This window comes from Haemaphysalis longicornis, unplaced genomic scaffold (genome assembly GCF_048455015.1).
Source record: "Haemaphysalis longicornis isolate Haplotype H1 unplaced genomic scaffold, Haemaphysalis longicornis Haplotype H1 scaffold_8, whole genome shotgun sequence".
Taxonomy (NCBI): Eukaryota; Metazoa; Arthropoda; class Arachnida; order Ixodida; family Ixodidae; genus Haemaphysalis; species Haemaphysalis longicornis.
This window is the reverse complement of record NW_027526445.1, coordinates 119,763,834-119,790,119: the sequence shown is the minus strand read 5'-3', so window position 1 is coordinate 119,790,119 and position 26,286 is coordinate 119,763,834. Positions and strand designations below refer to the sequence as shown.

The 26,286-nt window shown below is 47.0% G+C and overlaps 1 protein-coding gene and 1 long non-coding RNA gene across 2 annotated transcripts; both read right to left on the bottom strand.

Annotated features, from left to right (window-relative positions):
- Window positions 1–826: 826 nt before the first annotated feature.
- On the bottom strand, window positions 827–5,127 carry LOC144149334 (uncharacterized). Its single transcript, XR_013318272.1, has 2 exons — window positions 3,422–5,127; window positions 827–1,771 (listed from the first exon to the last, which is right to left on the bottom strand). It is a non-coding gene; the product is annotated as an uncharacterized LOC144149334 (long non-coding RNA).
- A 1,456-nt stretch (window positions 5,128–6,583) lies between these two features.
- Window positions 6,584–24,395, bottom strand: LOC144148176 (uncharacterized). The gene is made up of 4 exons (XM_077679757.1): window positions 24,104–24,395; window positions 18,973–19,150; window positions 14,690–14,776; window positions 6,584–7,826 (listed from the first exon to the last, which is right to left on the bottom strand). The coding sequence occupies exons 1-4, from the start codon at window positions 24,246–24,248 to the stop codon at window positions 7,526–7,528; spliced, it is 711 nt and encodes a 236-aa protein (XP_077535883.1). The 5' UTR covers window positions 24,249–24,395; the 3' UTR covers window positions 6,584–7,525.
- Window positions 24,396–26,286: the final 1,891 nt, after the last annotated feature.

Sequence of the window (26,286 nt, the reverse complement as noted above, 5' to 3'; positions counted from 1 at the left end):
ACTAAATCCACTTTCGAAGGCTTGGCTCACCGGCGCCTGACTTAACTGGAATGGAATGCACTTTAAATGCGGAGCATTTCTTAGGCTCGCGATGTCACTCGTCGATGTTGTCGGCGCCGTCCCCACGCGCACTCCGCAGGTGCGTGTCTCTCCCCCGTACCCGCCTCGCTCTCAACAACAGCTCGCTCTCAACAACAGCTGCGGCGGTGCGGCAGGAGTGCGTCTGCGCGCGCATGCGTCGTAGCTGCCCCGTGCGCCTCGTCGCTCTCAACAGCAGCTGGGGCGGTGCGGGAGGAATGCGTCTGCGCGCGCATGCGCAGTAGTTAGCCCGTGCGCTCCGTCGCGCTCAGCAGCAACTGCGGCAGGTGTACACTCTAAGAAGACGAGGAGTGCTGGGCACTCTGTCTAGGAGTAAAAACTTTTGTCCCATATTTCACTCTCTTTGGCAGCATTGGGCGACTCTTCCGAGGAGTAGCGCGTGGCGGCCAAACGAGAGGCGAAACACTCCTCGTGGGATTTACTTGCTGCTGTCGAAGCGGAGTACTTGAACCCCCTGTGTGGGAATTGCTATGCCATGTACAAGGCAGCGTTCCGTCACTCCCTTTAGGCGTGAATAAGCTCTATTGGTTTCGGCGTTCCCGGATACTGCAGACGGGTACTACTACTCTCTCTTGTAAAGCATCTCGTTACGCCTCAAGAGCGTTCTGCTATTCCCCGCGAGGCAGCGTGTTTTCGCTCCGCCTGCTACTAGCCCCCCCATCCCCACGATGGTACTATAGGCAGTTACAAGCAAACAAAACAGGACAAGCCATTTTGAAACATGGAAAAGAAAAAACAAGGTCAGACTTTATTTTTCAAAAAAATACCACAACAATCGGTTCGTGCAATTTCACACAAAAAGCAATTCATTTTGAATTAAAATATCACAGCATAAAAACGGTTCTTACTCCACATGCACACAGGAGAGGTAACGCCTATTGAGGATACATCCAAGAAAAATTCACAAATAAAAATGCAGCAAAGCAATTGATAACACTGAAATACAAACATTAAATTAAGACAATAAAAATGACATTAACACCCACAAATAAAAAGGTACTGGCATTAGCACGAAAGTGTCAGTAGAAATACAGCAGTGGGAAAATAGTTAACAGTATTAACATAAAACAAAGTGGCCTTAGTACATCAGTGAGTGCTTCACATGGACTGGAAAGCCAGCTCTTATTTAGGACACATCAAAAACATTTACAAATAAATTTTGCGAAACAAAAATCTTGGACTAAAACTATTCAGCGTGGATTACTATTAGCGCATTACAAGGTGCAATCAACACAAAGATACAAAGCCACTGGCACGGGAACTTTGCAACAGATATATGTTGGTGGGACAATAGGAAACCACCGGAAACATTCCCACTGGGTTTTTTTGGCGGGTGGTTCTCAAATGAGGATGCGCTAGTAAGATTTAAAAAAGGCATAACTTGCTATTAAAAACAAACACGTTCTAGCTGAATGCTTCATAATGTTGGTGGCGGCCTTCAGAACAGTACCGACCAGGGCACCGTGCTTGAGCCAAAGTAACGCCTACAGAAGCAAGAAGGTGCGCTTCCCCTTTGAAAACACAGACAGCAGCAATGGGAACTCATCCGCGATGTCCAATGATGTGAGCAGAAGTGTCTTGAATGCGACGGCCACTCCTGCTGACGCCTCGGGGATCTCGTTCTCTCTCAGGAAAAAAAAATCTTCGGGCAAGTACCGTCTTCCCGTGGTTCCTGCATAGGAAGAAAGAGGGGGACAGCAAAGATAAGTTCAACAATGAAAAAAAATTGACGAGTTTGACGACGTGATAGATTAGTTTTTGCGCCGAGTGAACGCATTGAACCCGTATAGGAATGCAATACTGCTTGGCGCAGTCACAAGTCTACATGCGAATGTGCGGTGACCTTGGATGCAGCCACGCTCATTGTGCCACTTGGTCAATGTCATGTCAGACAGCGCGCCCTACAGCTGTCTGCCTACGCAATGCGCCCCAAACCCATTAGTGCTTACGTGTCCGTAGCTTCTATTGTTTACCCCGCTATCGTTCCCGGTATAAAAACATTTAACAAAATTTAAGTAAAGAGAACTCTTTTTGTAACGTTATAATCCCTGATTAATTTGCATAGGATTTTGCCCTCAGCCGACTGCAACGTACCGCCCATTATACGTTCACAAGTACAGCGTGTAAAAGTTGCTATGTGGCATATAGCTACTGTTTTTTTCATTCTCGAGTACGCTTCGTTGCATGCACGCTGCAGATCGCAACACCTGATGAGAACCAATAGGCTCGTTATTGAACGATCAGAAGGCTCGAACATTAAACCACACGCAGCGACGGCGACAACCGACGCGAAAAAAGTACCGTAATGGGTACAACAAACACTATGGGCGACAGCGACAAACGAAAAAAAAAGAAATAATGCATTGCTGCCAATGCCATTCGTCGTCGTTGCTACCGCTCGCTCGTGGGCTGCTTCTGGCCGGTATAAGCCCGCGACGGCGACGGCCCGTCGCCTGCCGCAGTTGCCGTCGTCAGCGGCCTGTGTAAAAAAATTTTGTCTGTGTCGCCCACAATACCTGTTTGCCGTACCCAATGAGTAAGTTTTCTCGCGTCGCTCATCGGCTTAGACGCATGTAGTTACCCCTTAACAGTCCCATCTCCGGCCATCCTGCCCTCAATCAAAACGCAAAAAACCTAAACCCTGTCAGGACAGCATTTCAGTCGGCTGCTGTACGCGCGGCGGTCACTAAAATTATTGTAATTTTAGTGACTGCCACGCGCTAGACGCGCTCCTATCACTCAGCCTATTGGACGAAATTCTTTGGAGCCGCGCAGGTCGCCACAGCTACTGCACGGCAGCCACACTAACCCTAGCCGCCTAGCCGCCGAGCTAAGAGTACAAATCAAAACGCAAAAAACCTGTCTGGACAGGATTTCAGTCTGCTGCAGTACGCGCGGCGGCAACTAAAATCATTGTAACTTTAGTGACTTCTACGCGCTAGACGCGCTCCTATCACTCAGCCTACTGTACGAAATTCTTTGGAGCCGCGCAGGTAGCCACAGCTACTGCACGGCAGCCACTCTAACCCTAGCCGCCGAGTTAAGAATACAGGGTAGCGCTGCGACTACTCGCGCGACCGTGCCTCTTACCTGCGAAAACATTCGGCTAGGATACCAACACTTCACGAATCAAAGGGATTGAAACGGTGCAAGACTCGACGCTGTTTGCACACGGGTACAAAAGCCGCCCTTCAAATCTAAGCAACGGTCAAAATGAGTGACGAAAACATTAGGGTTAGCCGCTTCCGCGGACCGAAGCTAGAGAGCAACTCTCCTTCGCTAAATACACAAGATAAGAATACCAGGTTAACTAATGACTTACCTCCACTTCCAGCCAGCATTTCTTCGTCCGGTAGATAAATCCATGGTCGTCATCCCAAGATCCCAAGCTTAAGGCGCGAAGCCTGCAAAGGCAGCGTCTGCACACCGGCTGGTCCGGCGGCTTGCGCGCGCATTGCTACACAGTGCATATAGTTCCGGTATCGGCCTCTGCGCCGCCGCAGCTGTGATGTCCGTCCGAAATAAAAACTAGTTCCACGCATGCACGAACGCACGAACGAACTAATATACGGCTTGCTTACGTGTTCGTGATCTAACGCTGACGCACAGGCATGCAAGCAGTTAGCGAGCACGCGTCACACTGCGTTCAAGCAAGTATGACGATAAATGCAGGTCAAACTTCCCATGTTGAGCAAGCCGTCTCCGAAGCTTCGGATAATTCTCGCGCCGAGAATGCTGGCGCCGAGAAGGCGAAAACGAAAACAGACACCGGCAGCCTGCCGAAGGGCCAAGACCGGAGCACGAAACACCTGAAACCGCCACCGTCACAGCGAACGCGGCCGGATGTTTATACTTATACCAACGAGTGAGAGCTTTGGAGTCTTGCCTGGGGCGTGTCACGTGTGTGTGCTGTTCGCCGAGGAGAGTCGCCCCACGCCTGCGCACCGCGTGAGATGTTTTCTCCCCGTGCTCTGCTGTCCTGATCCACTCTAACCTCAGTTTTCTCAATAATTATACCTTTAATTCTCAAAACCTAGTTTCTCCTATTCGATGCGAGCACGCGTCGTACTGCGTTCAAGCATGCAAGCATGACGATAAGGGCAGGTCGAACTTCCCATGTTGGATGAAGCGTCTGTTTGAAAGTCCACTTCGTGCGTAGCACATGGTTTACAAAGCGCAGCCCTGTGTTCCGCGCTGGCGGGACATCACGGTCTGGCGCGATCAGTCGTCGCTCGCCCGGTTCTTGCGGGTGCACCGCCTGTGTCGGCTTTCACCGTAGACGCGAGATCGCGTGGCGGAAAATCCGCCGTGGTAGTACGCCGTATATTCGTCGGGCTGAGCTACGGAGACGCGGCGTCCACCGCCGCGCCCCCGCCGCTGGGACGCCCTCGGTGTAATCGGCGTAATCGCTGAAATCGGCGCGCAGTATTCTTTCCTCCGTGGTGCGCACCTTTTATGATGCATAGTCTGACAACTTTTTAAATGTCGATAACTAAGCCATTACAGAGGAAAAAACAAAACAAAGAAACAAAACCAAATCGAGACATGCGTTTTTTTTAGTTTTGTCAAGCTTGCTCCATTCATGTCACTGAACGATGCGAGCAATCGTTACATGAATTCATATTCTTGCACGTTTAGAATACGCGGCGGAAGTACTCGGGCGCTTTTTACACAACTGCTTTATATAATATATACGTATGCAAATAAAACATCGCTGATGAGTTGGTGTGCGTAAATGGTAGGAGTGCCTCTCCATGCTTACTCCCGCACTTGACAAGAATGAAATTGCAATTTTACTCTTCGTACTGGAGAGAGGAGACGATGTGCAGCTTTACTCTTCACTGGTGCGGGAGCGGAACTGGGGCTGCACTCCGCCGCGCACGAGAAGAGTACGCTGTCAGTTTTGCTCTTCCTCCTCATGGGAGCGAACATTACATCCAACTCCCCGCAGCTTTCGAGGGGAGCGCGCCAACGCTTGCAGGAGTACAATGACTGTTGGACTCTTCAACTGCTCCCCCGATTTCTTAGAGTGTACACGTGATAGCGACGTGCTAGCGGCGTGCCAGCTGCGTGATAACAGCGCGGTGGGGGGTGTGGAAAGGGCGCGCGCTCGTATACGGAAGTGTGCGCATGCGCGTCTCTCCCCCATACGCCTCTCCCGCGACAGCGCGCGCAGTGTATATAAGCGGCGGAGCGGCCGCTCGGAATTCAGTCACCTGCGCTCAAATATAATAATGATCACAATACCCTCACCTGTCCTTCCTGTGTCCCAAAATCAACAATAAGAATAATAAAGACGAAACCCTCCCCACATCCAAACGGTAACCACAAACTACCCAATTACGCAACGTTCGCGCAATGCAATCACCCCTATGCGACGCATTTACTCGTGTTCCCCCCGTGGGAAGATGCGGGCGGGCGGGCTTATTTTCGAAATTAAGTGCCTTGTCTTATTTAATAATAATTTGCAGCAATATTGCCAACTGACGGCAAATATTTGTAAAAGTGATTGAACTCCCCAGCTTTTCAGAAGAAGCAAAAAAAGGGTCCGACATTGTGATTTTTTTCACAATTTCTGACTTTTGCAGCAATCTACTCCGCAAGTCAGAAATAATTACGCGAACTCAATTAAATGTATACTCAAAGCATGGACAGAAAAAAAATATGCTGTAAAGAAAGCGGGAATTGTTTATGTTTTCAACACGTCAGCCATTAAAATTTCTCACATTTCGCATTTTTTTTTTCAATATAACTAAATGCACAGGTGCACTTCTATTGAACAAGGAGCTGATTACGCCGTAATTAAGAATCTTGACCCGACACGCCCCTGCGATCTGCCGTGAAAATACTATTTCCGAAATATTCGAAACTTAGTCCCCTGAGTAATTGTACGCAGGTTCGGGTAACTCTGGGCGTGATACTTCCAGCCGAAGCGACCCGCCGGCAGGACGTCGCTCGCCAAGCACACCCACAAGACATGCACCGACCCGCAAATCATGCTCAGCTGCAGATTTCGCTGTACATTTCACTTTCGTGTTTTACCGATTTCTATGACAGAGAAATCAACCAGTGTTTTTAGAAACTATGTAACGTCAATTTATTCGGTTTTTAATTGTTTGATTAAAGTGTATGTAATGTACACGCTTTTTCCGTTAAAAGGAACGGCACTCATAGAGCGGCACGCACGTACACCAGACTTATTTACTAGCCTGACACCAGAAGGCCTAAAAAGGCCTTCTGCTCCAATATCTCATGCGCAAGAGCTGTACATCAGTGCGTACAATGCAGTCAGAGAGGGCGAGGCTTAGTACAGGTCGGCTACAACTGCTACACCTCACTGGGACACAAATGAATGGGGGACAAAGGAGGAGAGAAGGGAGTAAGGATGAAATTATATAAGTATGGCAATTCAAACAAAACATGATATTCCCGGGCTGCACAGACAGACACACACACAAACGCACACACAGAAACATATCCACAATTAGCGAAATACATTGTTTAATATACATTAGAGTGATGATCATTCCAAACTTTGTGTGTACGTTGCGTGCCAGACGATGATGAAAACCTTGTTTCACGCACACCCACAGATGAGTCTTAATACAGGTATGTCATTTGGGAAACTTCCGCATAAAATGGTAGCACTTTTGAGGCGGCACTGTAGACTGAAATAATGAAAAGGCAAACAAGAGGGATTTTTACGATTACTATTTAGGCGCATTGCTCCCAAAGTGTGTTTAGATAACGTCGACGCATTAAAGCAGCGCGCCCATGGCGGCCATAAGGTGTGGTGTAGTTCAGGTGTCAATGGTAGCGAAGCCTGCACGTATGTCCCAGAGCCGTCATATAAGCCTGCAACATGAAATAAACTGCAGCACTGCCATCCAGACAGATCTCTACCAGAATGCAGTGATAGTTCTCCCTATGCAGTGAACACTTGTTGCTCAGCGCTGCGCAAATCGTCGCGCACACTATTGTACGCGAAGACCAGCTCAACGGAAGGCGAAATTTTTTCCAAGTGAGTGCAGGCCGGGAAATTCTTGTTACAGCCACCACCGCCTGCTGGTTATATCTTCCACCATTGCCTCGACCTTCTCGATGAAAGGCGACAACGAGCCTGCTGTTCAGAATTTGTGGCCCAGCTCGTTAGCGCCGCGGCTAATAACGCTTACATCCTAGGTTCGAGCCCCAGCAATTCCTCCCTTTTTCATTTATGGGGCTATTTTTATACAAGAAATACGTCCAGAGATCGATTCTTTGCATTCTTTTTAAAAATCAGGGTGACGTAGTATCTTTTAGGTCGGCTTGGGTGCGGAGGAGAGCTATCACCGCGTTCATTTATAGTTCCGCATCTTACCGGATGTCCCGTCCTGCACTGAGTTGTAAATGGAGCATCACCAACGGAAGACAACCAGCCTGCTAATCAGTTAGATCCTGCGGTCTCGTGTTCGAAGAGCGCCTGGTGCATAGCGTTGAGCGCACTGAGCGCCCGCAGCCTGGGCAGCCGCCGGAGCCTGTCGGCGACCATCATGCCGAAGTGGTGGAACTCATCCTGGTGCTGCTGTTGCTCTGTCGCCACCGGAGCCGGTGCAGCTACGACTGCCCGCTGCTGCTGCTGCTGCTGCTGCTGGTCGTCCTCCCTGGACACGTCTTCGTCGATCGTGTCCTCTGAGTTGTCCTCCCACGAAATGTCTTCCTCCCCAACAGGCTCCGGCTTTATCCTCCTGCGAGAGAACGTACGGGGCAGGTTATGCTCTACGCCAGACAGTTACGTGATCTACCCTTCCCCACCCAAACAACCACGTTGACGAAGAAGACCTTCTTTACCCGTTGCAATTAAGGCCGTTTTGGTTGTGCCCACTAAGCTGATTGTTCAGTTAACGTCACCATTACTAAACCAGGGCTCTTTTGTATATGCGCTAAGCAGACGTTGGCACTAAACGGCCCGTTCGTTTACTGGCTAAGCATTCTTTGACGAGCCCCTTAACAAAATGCGGCAGTAACGCGAGAAAGTTCATCATCATCATCATCATCATCGTCGTCGTCGTCGTCGTCGTCGTCGTCGTCGTAGTCGTCGTCCACTGCAGGACGACGGCCTCTTTCATCGACCTCCAACCACTTTTGTTCAGCGGTGCTCCAGTCGACTCTGCTTCCAATTTCCTTATTTCACATGTTATCCCCACCGACTTGCTTTCTGAATTCAGTTCCCCAGGCACTTCTGCAGGTATTGTGCAGACTCGCTTAGCAAGACTATATCGTCTGCAAACCTCAAATGTCTCGAGTATTCTCCGTTTATCTGTAATCTCGTGTTTTCTACTCAAGCTTCCTGTTTACCCCTCCAGACAAACTGCAAACAGTTTTGTCGAGAGGGTACACCCTGTCATATGCCGTTTTGGTTCGGGAATGTGTCGCTTTGCTTGAGAATGATTATCCTGCCCGTACATTCTTTAATCAGTCATCTAAGAATCTTATGTAGGGCTCTTCTATCTCCTGGTATTTAAATACTTCGAGTACTCCTGCGGTGGTTACTGCATCAAAAGCTCTGTCGTAGTTTATAAATGGCATATAAAGGGGTTTATCAAACTCTGTGGATTTTTTATCGCTCGATTTACCAAATCGATGTAATTTATTGCTTAGTATCCTTTCCTAAACCCAGCCTGCTGTCTAGGTTGCTGGGAATCTACGGTGTCACTCATTCGGTTGACTGATACCTGGGTAAACAGCTTTCATGCAACTGAGAGTAAAGTAAGCTGATGGGTCTGTAGTTCTTAAGGTCCTTGGTGCGCCCTTCTTGTAAATCAGAATTGTTGCGATATTTCCTGGAAATGGGCACTTTTAGTGTCCTTGTGCATTCTGAAAATAGTGCAGAAAGCCTATATAGTCGACTATTGCCTCCCTCCTTTAAAATATCCACGTTTATGCCGTCGTCAACTATAGCTTTTCCTGTTTTCATGCCCTTGAGAGCTTTTGCTACTTTGTGTTTGGTTAGTAGTCGGACACCACGAGAAGCCCGTACGTTTAGTAGGTTCCCCTGTTCTAACACTGCTTACGTATAGCCTGGCGTAAAATCGTTAGGCCACTTTTGTTATCTCGCCCATGTTGTGTGGAGTTTGTCGTGGTGTAATGTTACCCTGCTCGTCTCTGAGTGCGTACATTCTATCTTTGCCGATAGCTATCTCGTTTTTTTTTTTTTGCTTTCAATTTTCCTCCTATTCCCGGCGTTTCCTTGATCACTGTCATGTTGTACGGATGAATGTCGTACGTTTTACTTGTTGATCAATTTCTACAGCTCGGCTAATTCAGTTTGACCAACCGTACTCGACATTTTCATGTTCTTACGTTTCGCAATTAGTTCCTTGGTTTCCTGAGTTAGTTTTCCAGATTGTTTTCTACAGGCTACTTCTCCCAAAGCTGCTGTTGATTCTGTGATTGCCATTGTTCGGTTGTCATTTAGCATGTCTACACTACGTAACGAGGAAAACCATGGTTCCCTCGTTTAGAAGAGCGACTTTGTTTCGAAGGGCTCTTTCAAATTTCTGCGTCCTGGCTCTGACTGACTCCGTGCTGTTCTCTTTTTTTTACTTTTCACTAGTTTCCTGCTTTGAGTTTTCAGATTCAGCCTCACTTCGACCCTAACGATCTTATGATCGCTGCTCCGAATCTTGATTAGCCCCTCCACGTCCTGCACAATGCCTGGGTTGTCCACTCAAAAGGAAGTCAATTTCGTTTTTATTTTACCGTTGAGACATTTCCATGTCAATTTCCTAATCTTTCGTTTGCAGAAAAGTGTGTTCATTACCCTCAGGATATTTCTCTCAGCAAATCCCACCAGTGTATCTCCTAGACTGCTGCGACTGCCTATTCCGAAGTCTCCAAACGATCTTCCTCCCAATAGCTTGTGGCCTACTTCTGCTTTAAAGTCGCCCATCGCAATCTACGGCTATCTACGGCCTCATTACCGTAGCTAGCTGTCTCCGCATGGGCTTGTACTATCTTTAGCCTGTATTGCTTGTTTAGCTAGATCGCCGCCACTGTCACTGTTTTGTTAATGCTAACGAATCCCTCCACGTTGCCTGCTCTTTATTGGTGGATTAAGAATCACACTCCGTGCTTTTTTCTTCATGTCCTCGGTAGCATAGAATATGTCTGCTAGTGAGCTCCATGAAGACGTATCCTCTTTTTCTAATTTGCTTAACCCTATTATATCCCACCTAATATCCGAGAGCTCCCCTAATAGTGCAGCTAGTTTTCTTTCGCTAGACAGGGTTCGCGCGTTGTACGTTGCCAGATTGAAGTTCCGCAGGCGTACTGTCAGGACCCGAAGATTCTTAGCACCCTCTGCTGCATCGCTGGCCAGACCACGGCCGTGGTCGGGTGCTCTACAGCTGCTGGGGACTGACGGCCGAGGGTAGCATCGGTAAGAATATATTGGGTTATCTGAGTAACTATAATAATTTTCTGGGGACTTCATATTTTCGAAGAATATTGCTCATATGTTCCCTGGTTTTTTCGGAGCAAAACACTTTGCAGCAGTGAATTAGACTTTAAAGGCGATAGGTTTACACGCTCCTATGGTTACACAGAGTCGTAAGGAGGTACTAAATCACCAAAACCTTCTTATGGTATGTGACTGCTTACACCGCCCTTGAAAAATTGCTTTCCGCCAAAAACGTTATGCAACATCATCAGCAGCAGCAATATATTTGCATACGGCAGTAAAGTTGACTTTAAAGGAATTCGGATCATAGCGGATTATAAGGATACAGAATCTTACTGAATTAAATTTATTCCCAGCAATGCATTTGAGCATAGCAATGAAGACGACTTTTAAGGCGCTCGGTACAAAGCACACTGGCTGCAAGAAACGCTTTCGTATTAGCGCTGAGCGCTGAGTGCTTTACCTAGTAAAATGGCGTTTATAGGTGTGAAACGTGTCAATCAAGGTCACTGCACGAAGGAAGGCTGCGGGAACAAGTAGAACGAGCGTTGCTATCGGTAAAACCCACAGGGGCTGCCGGCGTGAGCGTGCAATGACCGTCGCTTGCTACCGTTCTTCACTGCGACTACGCCGGAACCACGTAATGCGGCTGGGTCCGTTTCCATGCTGAGCACACCTGCCAACAGAAAGCGCGGTAGCTGCACAGGGTGCACAGAGCTCTAAATTAGGATGAGGAGGTCAGATCGTACATAGCCGCGTTACGAGTCACGTGGCCTTATCTTGCTGCTGCGTATAGCCTTTATCACTTCCATTGTTTCGCGAAAGGTTTAGAGCGTGGATGGGACCAGTATACGTAGACCGATGTCGATAGTCAACGCCGCCCTCGTCCAGCTGAGCAGCCTAAACGACTACAAGCTCAACGCGCGTTCATTGTAACTCAGTATAATGAGGGGAGTCAAACACTGTCTCTATACACCTCAAGAACGGCGACACGGCACCTTTTGCTCGTCTAATAGTGGCACTCATATGCCCCTATAGAGAACAGCGACATGCGCATGACGAGCGTCCACCATAAAGCTAATTGCGTTTAGTTCTAACACGCGAAATCATTTATAGGGACGAACCGCTTACATCCTACCCACTTACATCGTCTCGAAGACGCGCCCCCACTGTCCGTCGGTAACTCCGCAACCTTGTGCACCATCCACCCTTTGTCTTGGACGTATTTACATATACACCTTACGAAAATACCCAATGAGCCATTTCAAGCAATTTTTTGAAGGGCGTTACTGCTATGATTGCTCTCGCCCTCTGCAAAATACAGCTGTATTTCATTGTCTATTTTTAGCATCAAGTATGAAATCGATTTCGTCATTTTTTTGCAATCTGTTGAAAAAACTGTTTTCGCCTGCGGGTGCGGATCAGCCTTTTCTCTTCTTTCAACATGTACGGGCATGGGAAGAAATATTCAAACATATTTGGTGCCCTGTACTAGACCTCGTTCTCATTTAATTGAAAAAAAAGCAAAAGGTGACGCCTACATGTTTAAACGAAACGGGTGATAAAATATGAACGTAAAAATTTTCAGTGCAAGGGAGCTCGCTGTTCGCTCAAGAAAATGGTTTAAACAAGCTTTATTTGCTGTTTCAACACCCTGTCTAGCAGGACGACGATTATTCTATATCGAATGAACAGAAATTCGGGATAATGCGTATCCCTTTTGCAATCCTGTACTTTCCCACGCAAAGAACGACCGAATAATGCTGGCGTACAGGGCCTTCTTTAAGCGTATGAATCGAAATTCTCGTCGACGCAATACTGCCGTGTTTCCGCGCTGATGTTCACAGGATTTTTTTTCTTTAAACCGAGCATTCTGGACTGCATTGTAAAAAAACCGGAACAGAAATTCTGACGCTTGTCTAGTAACGCGAAAGCCTTCTTTCAAGCTGTTCTGCTACACATAAAAACACTTTAAAATCGAGTTCCGTACTAAACACAAATTCACGGCTGGGAAGACATTTTACCGCTTTGAGAACACAAGTACGCTTATGCACCCCGTTGCAGTAAAGTCGGCTTCACTGCAGCCCACGAATGCACTGATGAGGATACAATTTTTCTAGCGACAATGTCAGTAGTTCCACAGCCGATAAAAATATCAAGGCCCTGCCTATAGGGCCTTGTAAAAAAACTGTGGTTGATTCCTCTGTTATAGGAATCGGTAAAACACGACAGTGAAATGTGCAGCGAAATCTGCAGCTGAGAATGATTTTCAGGTCGGCGGCTGTCTTGTGGATGCGCGTGGCGAGCCAGGTCCTGCTGGCGGGTGGCTTCGGCACAGGTGTAATGGAGTCATTTCCGTGACGGATATGACGTCAACGAAATCGTGGTGTATCTCGTCATAAAACACTTTCGTGTTAAAATATAAACCCCGAAAACGAACAACCCAAAGTATAACATACTCCTTAGTACTAAAGGTTGCTTCCCCGCAAGCATACCCTGTTTGCAGGGCTGCACCCTTTGCAGGCATCTTGCTTCGTTGTACTGGCGTCATTTCCGTGACGGATATGACGTCAGTGAAATCTTGGTGTATCCGGGTATAAAACACTTTCGTGTTAAAACACTCCCCTTAGATTAATTGCGTCGCATTGGAGCGCAAACCGAAGCCCTTTAAAGTCGGCTTTACTTACGACAGACGAATGTATTACTGTGAAAATAGTTTTTGTGTGTAAATGTGAGCAGCCTTATTGAAAAATTCGGCCGCTCTAGAGATTTTCAATAAATATTGGATATGACGTTATGCATTCCTATTGAGTGTATCGTGTCGCGTGTTTTATTTTTAATGAGAAAGCATTAGATGCGCCATTACATGAGAAAACCCGGCTTCGGCGTTACCAAAGGATGGTTCTAAAAGCGACCGACGGCGCAAAGAGAATAAATGTAGATCATGTAATTTGGCGGATTTGAGTGTTGGATTCCAACCCCGGGACTGTAGAACACCAGTCAAACATGAATTCCCTGCACCGCGGCCGAACATTGGCTCTATCTAAGGTGGACCTAGTGAATGCGTTGTGGCCTTCAAGTTAGAAGCGTGTGTTAGACCAATGTGCGCATGCCTACAGTAGGGATTTAGTATGCTAATTACAGAAGTAGCGAAGCATGTGCGGTGTTGCGAAGCGGAGTGCGGCGTTGAAAAGAATGAATTCATGCCATTGTCGGTCAGCCAGTCTGGTTTTCTTCAAGCCGCTTGCACACGGCCGAATTCCCAACCGATTCGCTGACTGTACTGTTGTCCCAATAGAGCCCACGACGTGCGACCGGAATACCAGAGTGCGCATGTAGGATGGATAGTGGTGCCGAGGACTGCCGAGCGAAGGGTTCCGCTGGTCCAGCATTATTCTGCACTCCTGTTTACTATCTCTGATTACAGATGCTCACATGGCTTCAGTCCTTGTCAGCTATCTAACGCACGCGAGCGTCACCCCTTCACCAAACTAGGCGTGGTGAGAATTGCGTCTGTCGATATTTTTATATTAACTAGCACAATAACAAGGCCGGCAGAAGGTGGTAGACAATAATCATTTCGCAGCAACACGATAGCGGACGCAAAGTACGGAATTAATCGAACTTATACTGGGAATAGAAAATACTAACGGCACAACCCTTCTATTCGGACGTCCGTAGCTATGTGTGTCGCCACCCATACAAATTTTTAGCGCAACCTTCGGCACGCGGTCGCGCGTTTCATTTCGTACAAAGCACCATAGTAACGTCAACCTAAAATGCTGTAGATGAAGGCAAAAGGAAAGGTCGCCACGGAGTATCATTTCTGTGCTAATTCTTGCATATCTACCATCATACCGTCATACAACCCGTCATTGTCGGCGGTACCGTCATCAGCATGCCGTTATCTACCGACATACCATCATCTACCACCATGCTGACATCTACCGTTATGCAATCATAAATTCCGTTACAATATTCCACTATGACGATGTTTGATGGCTTCCATCAAGTCCACATTTAAAATAGGGTACCCATGTATCGTTCAGGCAGCGTGTCTGTAGCATGTACCCTCCTTCATACGGCCCCTCGTTCCTCTTTTTCTCTCTCTCTCTCTCTCTTGAATCGGGAAGGAAGTGGTGCACTTACACCTCGGCAGGTGAGACATGTGAAGCACTCCGCGCAGCAGCATCCTCCGTCTGCAGCTCGGCGAACGAACGGATGTTCGAGATGACCCTGCAAGAAAAATTGTATGGGAACGTAATTCGCAAGCCTTTTCGTGCCGCAACTCTACAGAAAAAAAAAATGCACTGCGGGTGGGGTTGACCTCCAGTGATTATATTTAAATGCAAGGCATTTTTGACTGGAAGTATCACACGCAGAGTTACTCGGACTTGCGTAGAATCACTCAGCGGACTATAAGCTTCGAATATTTCGGAAATAGTATTTTCACAGCACATGGGAGGGGCACATCGGGTCAAGATTCTTAATTACGGCGTAACCAGCTCCTCGTGCAATAAAAGAGCCCATCTGCAGTTTTATTGAAAGAAAAAAAAGCGAAATGTGAAAATTTTTAAAGTCCGCCCTGTTTAAAACAAGAACAATTCCAACTTTTTTTACAGCATTTTTTTATGTCCACGCTTTGGGTATACATTTAAGTGAGTTCGCGTAATTATTTTTGACTTGCGGAGTACGTTACAGCAAAAGTAAAAACTTTTAGGAAAAAAGTCAAAATGTCGGACCATTTTTTGCTGCTTCTAGAAAGCTAGGGAGTTCAATCATTTTGTAGTAATATTTGCCGCCAATTTCCAATCTTGCTGAAAATTTTCGTAGCAGCAGAGAAGTCACTTTCTGTTAAAAGATCCATTCCATTCCAGTTAAGTAAAGCACCAGTGAGCCCGGCCTTAGAATTTGTGTTTAGGAAGGTACAAATGCTTACCGTTTAAAAGAAGGCATTAAGCGCCCCAAAAATCAAAACAAAATTATGTGCGCCAATTTGGAGAAAATCTCACCGGGAAAATGCAACGAACATCTTCAAATATATTTATCCCCGTTTTTTTTCGGTGGGAGCCCCAGTGTATTTTCGGCGTCAGCCACTGATTGCATTTGAGCACGATCCAGTGTACACAGTCATTGGGATCTCTTTATAACCGCTCCGACGGCCAATTACCGGAGGTTGTTGTTCATGGCAGTGTTCGAACGAACACAGCTATGTTGGGCATAAGCGAGGCGAAGAACGTCAGGAAAAGCGGCTGTAACAATAGTGCTCCAACAGAGATTTTATAAAACGAAACATATAGTTTTTACCAGCTAGGTATACATGAAGTGCTCCTGGAGAATTCCCAGCGTCTTGCAGATTCCTTCTGGACATTCAGAACCTGTGTCTCCTTCTATCCTGCTTTCCTGCCTCCGGGTCAATAAAGGATTACAAGAGGTGTATTTTATAGGTACCAGATTAACGTCTCTTTACGTATTATTTTACGTCTCGTATACGCTCCCAATTAGCAGCGAGACACCATCGCCACTACCTAACGAGACAGACACTATGATGAGCTCGCGACTTTTCTTCAGCAAACCCCGCTTAACTACCCGAAATTCTGCTAACGTGTACCGTACTTGGGTGATCGGTGTGGCCATTCGTTGTTTTTATAACGCGGAGAATCGCAGAAAGATGCTGTGGAGAAATAACACTTGAACACGGATAGCTGCAATGAGAATGCTAGTAGATGTCTGCGAAGGAAATTATGTGCAGAGTACGAGGTAAAGTCAATGAAGTAAGGTCGATGAAGTCAATGCAGCTCCACACAAGTGCACATCTGACTCTTCGCTGACTTCGCTTCGCCGGAGCTGTCAGCTTCGTGTGCCTGTGAGACTGGTGCGCTAGTAAACAATCAGGGGCCAATTAAAGCCGAAAGAAGAGCCAGCGAACATAATGTAGGTTCAAAGAATTAAAGCCAACCGAAATATTTGTTGTAAAGAGTAAAACCACGGAACGGGTAGCACACTTTGCTCAAGGTGAATTAGCGCAACGCTCAGCAACATGACCACACATTTGCAGCCGTTTCTCCTGCTTATAAGTAAACAGTCGCTATATTTGGATAAGATATTCGTGGGGATTTGAGGGACGCTTACTGCACCAGCATCAAGAAGTGCTCATCTAAGCTGCTGGGAACGCCGAAACTAAAAAAAAACTGTGGTTGATTCCTCTATCACAGGAATCGGTAAAACACGAAAGTGAAATATGCTGCGAAATCTGCAGCTCAGCATGATTTGCGGGTCGGCGGCTGTCTTGTGGATGCGCTTGGCGAGCGACGTCCTGCTGGCGGGTCGCTTCGGCAAAGGTGTACTGGCGTCATCTCCGTGGCGGATATGACGTCAGTAAAATCTTTGTGTATCCCGTCATAAAACACTTCCGTGTTAAAATATAAAAGCCCAAAACGAACAACCCTAAGTATAAAGTTCTTTTTAGTACTAAAGGTTGCTTCTCTGCGAGAAGATCCAGTTTGCAGGGGTGCACCCTTTATAGGCCGCTTACTTCGTTGTACTGGCGTCACTTCCATGACGGATATGACGTAACTGAAATCTTCGTTAATCCCGGAATAAAACACTTTCGTGTTAAAAAATTATATACCATATGCCTATGTAAACCTGTACGATATGTATACTTGATAGCCCTTCCCCAGTAACCGGGCTAGATAAGGCCGAGTGGTCTCAAGCACCGGATCTAATGCGCCGCGATGAACAGGTTCAAATCCCCGGTATGACTCGTTTCCTTTTGGGAAAGGGAATGGGGTGGTGATTTATTTGTATTAGGCACTGTTATCTACACTGCATTCATCATTTTGCGCTGCAACCTTTACTGTCCAACGAGCAAGTTGGCAGGCTCCAAAGTTATGCTCCAAAGGCACGCTCTAAAGGTAAGAGCGAAGCGCCTCGCAGTTCAGCGTCTCCAATGCCACGGTGGACGTTCAGCCACTGCATATGCCTCAACCAGTGAACATTACGATTGTAAGCAGTGCTGGCAGGCTTATTTTCTACAGCCGGCCACATGGCAGAAGCGCGGTATGCCGATTTCTGAGATATCGAGAATTCCCCACCAACCATAGGTAGCACGGAACCGAAACCGAAACTGGTTTGAATTCCAATCTTGAACATCGTCCAATCACATCGCAAGACAAATAAGCGTACGCGTCCCTGCTGCTAGTTGTTAAGGGCGCCTCCAATGTCGCATGGCACTTTTTTTCTTTTCAGGCTTCACAAATTAAATACTGCTTTATCGACCGAATAAACAATGAAAGGTGTGCTTATTTAATCCAGTCCTTGCAATGCAGACAAAAACAAGAAGTTTGACAAATTTACTTCAGCCTCCCTTTAACAGCGAAACTGCCTGGCGTTACCTAATTGCAAGGCTAAGCTTCATAGAACTTCTCAAAGCCTGTAGATCGATTCCCGTTTCCGCCAATTCATTTTTGCCGTGTTACACTGCGCGCGTCATCTATACTGGAACCTTTTGTTACTATTAGATTGCTTAGATATTATTTCGAATACGGATAGATCATAAGCTTACATATTGATTGGAATTCGATTTGATTATGAGGTTTAGCGCACCGACGCTACACAGGCGATAAGGCGCGCCGTAGTGGATGGCTCCGGATTAATTTTAACCACCTGGGAATCTTTAACGTGCGCCGAAATCTCGAACACACGGGCATTTCCGCCTCCACCAGCAAAGCGGATGCTACAGCCGGGAATCGAACCCGCGTCCTTGTGCTCAGCAGCACAACGCCTCAGCTACGGAGCCACCGCGGCGGGTAGCTTAGATATTGCCACGAGAAGTAAAAGAAGTGGACGCTAGCAAAGCACCATGCTGAACCACCGCCGATGACGAGAGTGGGTATATACCACGTAGTACGCAGACTGGCTCGGGCGGTCATGGCCTCTTTGTAAATAAGTATAACTTCGTCATTAACCATGGTTCGTGTCATTTGTTCTGCCGCCACGTAAAAATATTGTTGGGTAGTTAGATAGTAGTGTAGATAATAGATGCCGAAAAGCGTATACCAAAGGGGGAGGAGGATTCTGGGTTTGTATAAGTAGTTACGTCTTTTCCAATAAATCGAGTTGAAAGTCAGCGCTAGTCCTGTCCACTTCTTTCTTTTTGTGTCCCTGTTAGTTCGCGCTGTTCCCCAAGATACCAAAGGTACCGCCAATAACTACTAATTCCCTTAAATCGCGCCTACTGAAGGCCAGCACAGAGTTAGCGCGTTGATTACTCTATTTTTGGTTCATTCGCATTGACATTTCTGCTGACGCTGAGCAGCGGGAAATTCGTATTTGTTTTCTTCACAATCGTCTTCCTTCGCGGCAGTACTGGAGTTAATCTTGTGCTCAAGAGCCAGTTATGTGAAAGGTGGACCCAACGGTGGACTCACATTCCGGCGGGTGACGCCATGTGCTCCGGCAGGTAGCGTTCGCGCAGGAAGTCGTCCATGAGCTTGTAGTAGCGCCAGCGGGGCGGCTTGCTGCGGTTGCCGGTCGCCACCTCGTGCGCCCGCCGCAGATCTTTGTACTTGGTCTTCATGGTCCGGAACTTCTGCGCCGCGTGCTCGCCTGCGCACAGTCCATGCGCCCAAAGTGCCACTCAGGACTTGGGCGTCACCCACCCCGCTTCCCACCGAAGCCCCAAGATAGCCTATAGGTTGTTTGCGGCATAGAGTTTCTTACAATATACACTAGAGAGGAATCTGGCGCTGTCGTCTGTGCGGCTCATATCAAGGCCGCCTGTGTCGTCGCGGGCCTCCATTATACCATACGCCCACCTTAGTTTCGTCATTGGCTTCGATTGAAACGTTTTTTGTGGCCGTATGTTTCAACACAGTGACACAAAAATTCTAAGAATGGTGTGTTATTATATAGGTGGAAAATAAAACAGACTGTTTTAAAGCTAAGAAAAGAACGTAAAGCGTATTTTTGCGGAACGATTGTGCCTACTATTCTGCAGACCAAGCTGGCGGTTAACAACACTGATAATATTTTTGGGTAAACTCATTAGAGACTCTTATTTTATTATTTTGGGATTATTTCAAATAATAAGTTGTTTAAATAGCTCGGAAATTTCCTTGAGCGCGCTTAAGAAAACGTCGCCTTCATAGTCATGCCAAACCCAAGCCAGAAGCAGGGGTCCTCCCATAACCTCCCACGACGACATGGATTCCAGGGTGCAGTTTCCTCTCTAGTATACTTACTAATAATTTCTATGGTTTTCGGTCTCTAGAATATACTAGTTGTATTCACTGGCGTGGCGGGCATGCCGCCAACCATGTGTGTGCGCCGCCATGCCAGGGACTGCGAGTACTCGTTCGTTGCTAAGGCGACGTCGTATATACGCACGGTCCGTGAGCAGCGCAGGCGCCCTGACTTTTCCATGTCTGCCGGCTGCCCGCGACGCAGTTTGTTTTTCTCGTACAAGGCCTGTTCGAGTGATTCTACTACGTACGGTGTGTCGCGGAAACGGTGGTTACGCGAACAGTGGCTCTTTTGTTCATCGGTGTGACAACCTTGTGCTGCAATTCCACCCAAACCTCCGCGTACTCTTACACGAGCGAGTACAAATTGGTTGGTCGTGGCTCAAAGGCTGCACTGTCAGCGCTGTAGTGAGGCAGCGTTTGTGCGGGCAGCATATACACAATGATTGGGTATGCGTGGTCTGCGGAAAATAAACAGAAACTATGCGGTGCATAGTGTTGGGATGTGAGTGTATCCATCCAAATCTACATGAGGGAAATACCCCCTGCAACAGAAAAAAAAAAGTATTTTGAGCCTGCCCTACGAGCAGCACTAGATTTAAAGGAAGAGTATAAGATAGTTTAGTTTCGTCGGTAAAATGATACTTTATTATCCCGTTACAAAGGGGATACTATAAGCCATCAATCAAAAACTGCGCTCACTGCTACGCTACCGTTTTATCTCAATCGGCGTGGGTGTGAACGCTCACATTTTCTCCGGTAAAATTGTTTGCTTTTGTGCTCGACGACCCTGCCGTGGGCAAGGTGCGGGCGTACCTGTGCCGATTCGATATCACTGTTCGCACGCAACTGCGCGCTGCAGCGTAAGCATTTCGTACGTCGTGCCGCTTTCTTTCACAACCGCTGCTTTATACTCCGGAGGGGGTGCGGAGTCCTTAAGGGCAAGGAGAGCATCAACACACAACGGGCCTTTATCAGTCCCGGGTGGTCCGCGGACTGCCCGCGACGCGATCCGGCGCTCGATTTTCCCATGTATTCTTCTGGAACTTCCTGTTCGAGGGCAGTCCTCGGACTACCCGCGGACCGTCCAGGACTGCTAAATCGAGGATGGCCATTGTCACTGTGATTATTCATATTTGTTGACGTCACGGACGAGAATCGGGTGGAAGCGGCGCAGACGACGGACGCTGAAACCTGTTTGTTTGCGAGGTGCGGACGCATGTGCAGAAATGGCGGGCACTGTCATGGCGGTATTCAGTGCTGCCAAGAGAAGAAATCTCCCGCTAAACTTTTATGCGAATACCATGTACAGGGTGATCAAAGTTAAGTGGACAGGTTTTTTTTTAGGCGCTTAGATGTACGTGAAGACTACTTCTACAGCGAAGTTATGCGCCCAGGGGGACACAGAACGAGGTGGTAATTATTAATGTCGGTGGCCTAACTAACTCAACTTGAATAAATACCTTTTTACTGGCTGATTTAAGCAGGATTGATTGTATTGAAAAGCCGGACGCAATCGTGTTTCGACGCAGTTTTCTTTGGCAGAATTCTTCAAGCGCATCCGTACTCGGAGATTTCGAGCAGCAAAGTTTAATTGCCATTTTCATGATTACGCATGCGAGATAGCGAAAACCGGTGTAAAGCACCTCCCTTTTGTGACGTGCCTGCTGTGTACAGTGTTTAGTTTCCCAACAGGGTGGAGGCACAGGCAAAATTGATAACTGGCACCCTTTCAACTTTGGCTGGCGTTATCGCAATCTGCAGTAGTCGGAACCGCTACCGAATTCACAGAACAAAGGGGAGGAGCTTTGCGCTGGTATTCACTATCTAGCATGCGTGATCCTGGGATCGGCAATTAAACTTCGCAGTTTGACATCTCGGAGTACGAATGCGCTAGACGAATTCTGCCAAATGATACTGCATAGAAACACGATTGCGTCTAACTTTTGAAATCAAACATTCCTGCTTACTGTAGCCATTAAAAGAAATTATTTATTTCAGTTAATTATGCCACCGACATCAATAATTACCAACTAATTCTTTGGCCCCCTGGGCGTGTAACCTCACTGCAGAGGTGGTCTTCACGTAAATCTAAGTGTATTTTTTTAAAAAAACCTGTCGACTTAATTTTTACCACCCTGTATATGCGGCATGCATACGCTACCGATGTAGAACGATGTCCATGCTGCGATACCACTGGTCTATACGTATGCTCTTACGTTGCTTTTGACTGCCTGCTATCATGTAAGCCCCAACACATACTGAAAGGGTGAACGACCGGGCGACGATTCCTCAACGCCATTTATGTGTTCGACTATTTTCTCGAGGTAGGGCCCGCAAAAAGTTCTGTTATATGCTGGAAGTATTACTGGGCCATGTGCTGTAGCAAGCGTTTCTAGTGTATGTAGCATGCCCCTCACCACGGATTTGGTGCCGAAACCCTACAAGGAAACCATCAGTGAAGTGGAACTTGCTTAGGGCGTTGGTACTATCGCACTCACATGTGACCTAAAACGCTCATTAGTATTCACCGCTTTATATAACCGTTGTCTCGTACCCGAAGTTGAAGATCAAGTACGCATTAGGAGCACAACGTCCTTATGAATCAAGCCTTATACTAACGTATATGCCCAAAGTCATTGTTTTGACGATATACTCGCCTGAATACTAATACGCGTTGTAGGCCATTGTGAGCGCGATACGTGAAAACTTAAATTTTGTCTTATAATTTGTGCTTGTTCGCGGAACTCGTACCTGTCTACCCTAACGCTGAGACTGTAACTTATATTACTCTCAGGAATGAAACGCAAGCGGTTGTGATGAATGTATTGGAGCAGACGCAGCCAATACAACTGGTCTGCTTTAATGTTTAACAAACAAAGGTAGTGCAACGTAAGTTTTTTGGTGCACCTTAATAGCCATTTGTTTGTAGGAGGAACAAGTTTTCGGCCATTTTATATGCAGTCGTACGCATAGAAGAGTACAATATGGCAGGTTGAAAAAAAGGTCATGCATTTTACTCTGACACTTTAACCCGACAGGCACGAATTAGAAATCTTGAAAAGTAGGCCAAGAATTCTGTTAAGTTGAGAGGTTTTAATCATGAAAAGACTGCGAGAGCTTTTCATTGAACCAGACGAAGGTGAATTCTTGAGAGGAAATTCATAATTTTCGTATTCTCATTACAAACCTGTATCGAAGAACGTTGCATGGTGTTATTGGGTTTTAAAGAATATAATTTGTTTTATTTTCATTGAAATTATGATTAGTTTCGTGTAAACAACCGCAAAGCTTTAATAAATGTAAACCATACTTTCAAGAGCGGATAATGAACAGGACGTATGTATGTATGTATGTATGTATGTATGTATGTATGTATGTATGTATGGTCGTGGGTTCGGTTCCCACCCGGCGGGCATTTTTTCACCACTTTCTTTCTGTCTCGAAAAATGCATCTGTTTTTATGACCTACCGCATTCTCCCCTTTGCTTTCCGAGGTTTTCTTGACTGCCAGCCCTTATTTCTGCCTTTCTGGTTCGCCCTTTCAATTACATCATTAAACGAAATATCTGCTGTCTTAAGAGAAATAATTACACGGCATTACTTACTTCAGTTATTTGTTTCTTCGGTAGCCGTATTCTCACGTAGAAGTATAACTATGTTCAATGTTTCACTGTAAGGCGCTTTGATGACCTACGGTTTTTAATACTTTCTCCCTTCTAAGACTTACCAGAGTGAAGTTTTCTTTATTTTGAGTTATATTTTGTTGCAACATTTGAGTGCAACATCATCTAAAAATAGGCTGCGAATCGAGTCAATTGCTTGGAGTGAAACCGTTTCAGTTTATCACATTTTATGTAGAGTCGTTTTCCCGAAAACCGCTTTTTTTTTTGCATTATCAGAACGAAAACTACCGCAGGAAAATCGAATACGAGATCAATACGGAATACCGGCGTGATGATTTCGTACAAAGGGATGATTCCCAGATATGTAAACAATCACATTGTTAGGCTTCCAGTAAACCCGCGAGTTTCGAGCATAAAAATAAATTACCACTTCTTGACAGATCCGCAGCGCATCTACCACCCAAGCGCTGCCCCAAAACCGAACGAACCTGGTTACTCAGCTCAAAATTGCCAGCGCGACTCCAATCCAGGCGCAACAAGAACTCCGGAGACAGCCGCCGGCTGACGTGAGCCGGCGCGTAACGTTGGCCCCGTTCGCAGCCATTTCCGCCGCCGCCGCGGAGTGGAGCTGCAGCTGCAGCTGCTGCCTCCACCCGGCGTGCCGGCGGCGCGATTTGTTTGTGCTCTCTTGCCTGATATGCCGAACTCGGCTCCGATGAGTCGCCACCGTTGATTCTTGAGCGCCACGTCCTTGAAGTCGGGCTCGTTCCTGTCGAAGAGGAACGGGTATGGGCGCACCAGCTCGATCAGACGCTCGAAGTCCACAGGTGCGTGCATGGCGACCACGGCGGGCGGGAGAAAGCAAAAGAGACGCGGAAATGTAGCGGGCTCCGAAGACGCGAAACGCGGCGGCCGCTCCGGACGCTGTAGCGGTGAAGCGCTTTGGAGCGACCGGTGGCGCCGCCTAGCCTCCCTTGCCTGCACTGATGCGCGCGATTGCGAGGAGGAGACAGCTGCTCCGGCTTTCAGTTCGGCTGCGCGCGTCGAGCGATCGTGGCATGCGCTGCCTTTCAAGTCGATGCTCACCAAAGTGGAGAAAACCGGCAACATTGGCCGCGACACGCGACAAATTAAAGGAGCCATGAAGAGAAAATACAAGTTCGTGTAATTTGAAAGAACTAGGATTCAGTATCTCACTCAGCTTCATTACAGCCCCAAAAGATGGTTTTTTACGCAAGAAAAGCAAGAAGTATTTAAAAACTTTCAAATTTTGCGCCACAGTGACGTGTTATGAGGAAGAATGACGTTGTACGGGCCAACAATAAAACATAATTTTCAGTGCGTTAACTGCACGTTAGCATTCAAGTGATGCGGTCAAATGAAACTAGAGGCCCCATTACAGACGTCCAGTCATGTGTCGTCGCGACAGGTCAGTTAGGCGGCCGCCAATCGCACAAACAAGGTTCCGTGACGTCATAGAAAAGTTGCGGGAAATTGGCTAGGGGGTCGCGACTGCTTCACACGTTTTCTTTAATATCTCCGTTATTTGTTCGAAGATTGCGATGATATCGGTATCATTGTTATCGAGACTAAGCAGTCTTTCTAATAAACCCAGCTTGTATTTTGTCTTCATGGCTCCTTTAATGCTGTGGAAGGCAATGCTTTCGGCCTGTAGAACACAGCTGAATATTGCCTCTTGGCGGTGAGATGTTTGAGTGGTGCCCCCCGACTCTGACGTCGGCTTAGGGACTCGCGCCACTGTCGTCTGCTACAGCGAGGGGCAGCAGTGCTTGTGATAGAAATCGCCCACTTTGATGCTTTAGTGCATTAAAAAGCGTATTTCCAGTAATTCAGTTATTTTTGCCAGCTTCCGACACATCTGAATAATTTCAAGCTGTATCGCCCACAAGGAGAGAGAAAACAACTTTCTTCTGAGCATCGGTCAGAAGATCGTGTGTAACTTGTCCTTTCTAGCTTGTTCACGAGGTTCAGCGCTCAGAGCTCCTCGATGAGTATTCAAAATGCGTAGTCTTCCCTACGGTATTTTTGAGATGCTACGTACCCAGCAGCGGCCCCCGCATTCCACAGCAGGAAATACATGCACATCGCACAGTAGGAAATAAAGCGGCTGTCTTCTATTTCTTTCGTTGTTGTTGACTTGCATCGGATGAATGTTTTTTTTTTTTTTCTGTACCCAACGCATGAATTTTTCTGCACCGTACAGGGGAGATTAAAAGAAATGCGAACAACGGAGCGCACAGCCTCTGACGCATGCCGCACCGTCTGGCTGGAAAGCCAGTAATCTCCGCGCATGCGTAGTTCTTTCAGAGCGTTTGAGACTGTGGCCTACTGTCAGGGGAAATGCTTGATAAAGAAGCAGCGCCGGCCGTTTATTTTGAGACGTCTTTTCACGCTGCGTTGCCACTGAACAGAATGTTCGTTGAAGGGCATCATGCTAGCTGCAATCAGCCTGCTGCGCGCTTGGCTCCCGAATGTAGGAGATAACAGGATGCTCAGTGGCGACAGACCACAAAAAGACTCCTCGACCTGCATCGCTTCTTTATCAAGCATTTCCCCTAGCAGTAGGCCCCACTCTCAAACGCTCTGAATGAACTACGCATGCGCGCAGTTTACTGAAAGAGCAGCGCAGTCGGTGCGGCATGCGCCAGAGGCTGTGCGCTCCGTTGTTCGTATTTCTTTTAATTCCCCCTATACGTTACAGTCATGGTACTTTGGGACCCTCGTCTGTGTATTTTAAGGATTGTACTTCTCTTCAAAGGCAAACAAACTTCACTTTTCTCTCTGAAACATCTTATTATAGTAGGTTTGGGGACGCTTGGGAGTCTCACGAAAATCGTGTAGATATTTTCTTCAG

Coding starts and splice junctions, on each gene's coding strand:
- LOC144148176 (XM_077679757.1), bottom strand. CDS start 24,248: ATGCACGCACCTGTGGACTTCGAGCGTCTGATCGAGCTGGTGCGCCCA. Junction 19,151..24,103: donor AGCCGAGTTCGGCATATCAG/GCAAGAGAGCAC, acceptor GACTGTGCGCAG/GCGAGCACGCGGCGCAGAAG. Junction 14,777..18,972: donor ATGGCGTCACCCGCCGGAAT/GTGAGTCCACCG, acceptor TTTTTCTTGCAG/GGTCATCTCGAACATCCGTT.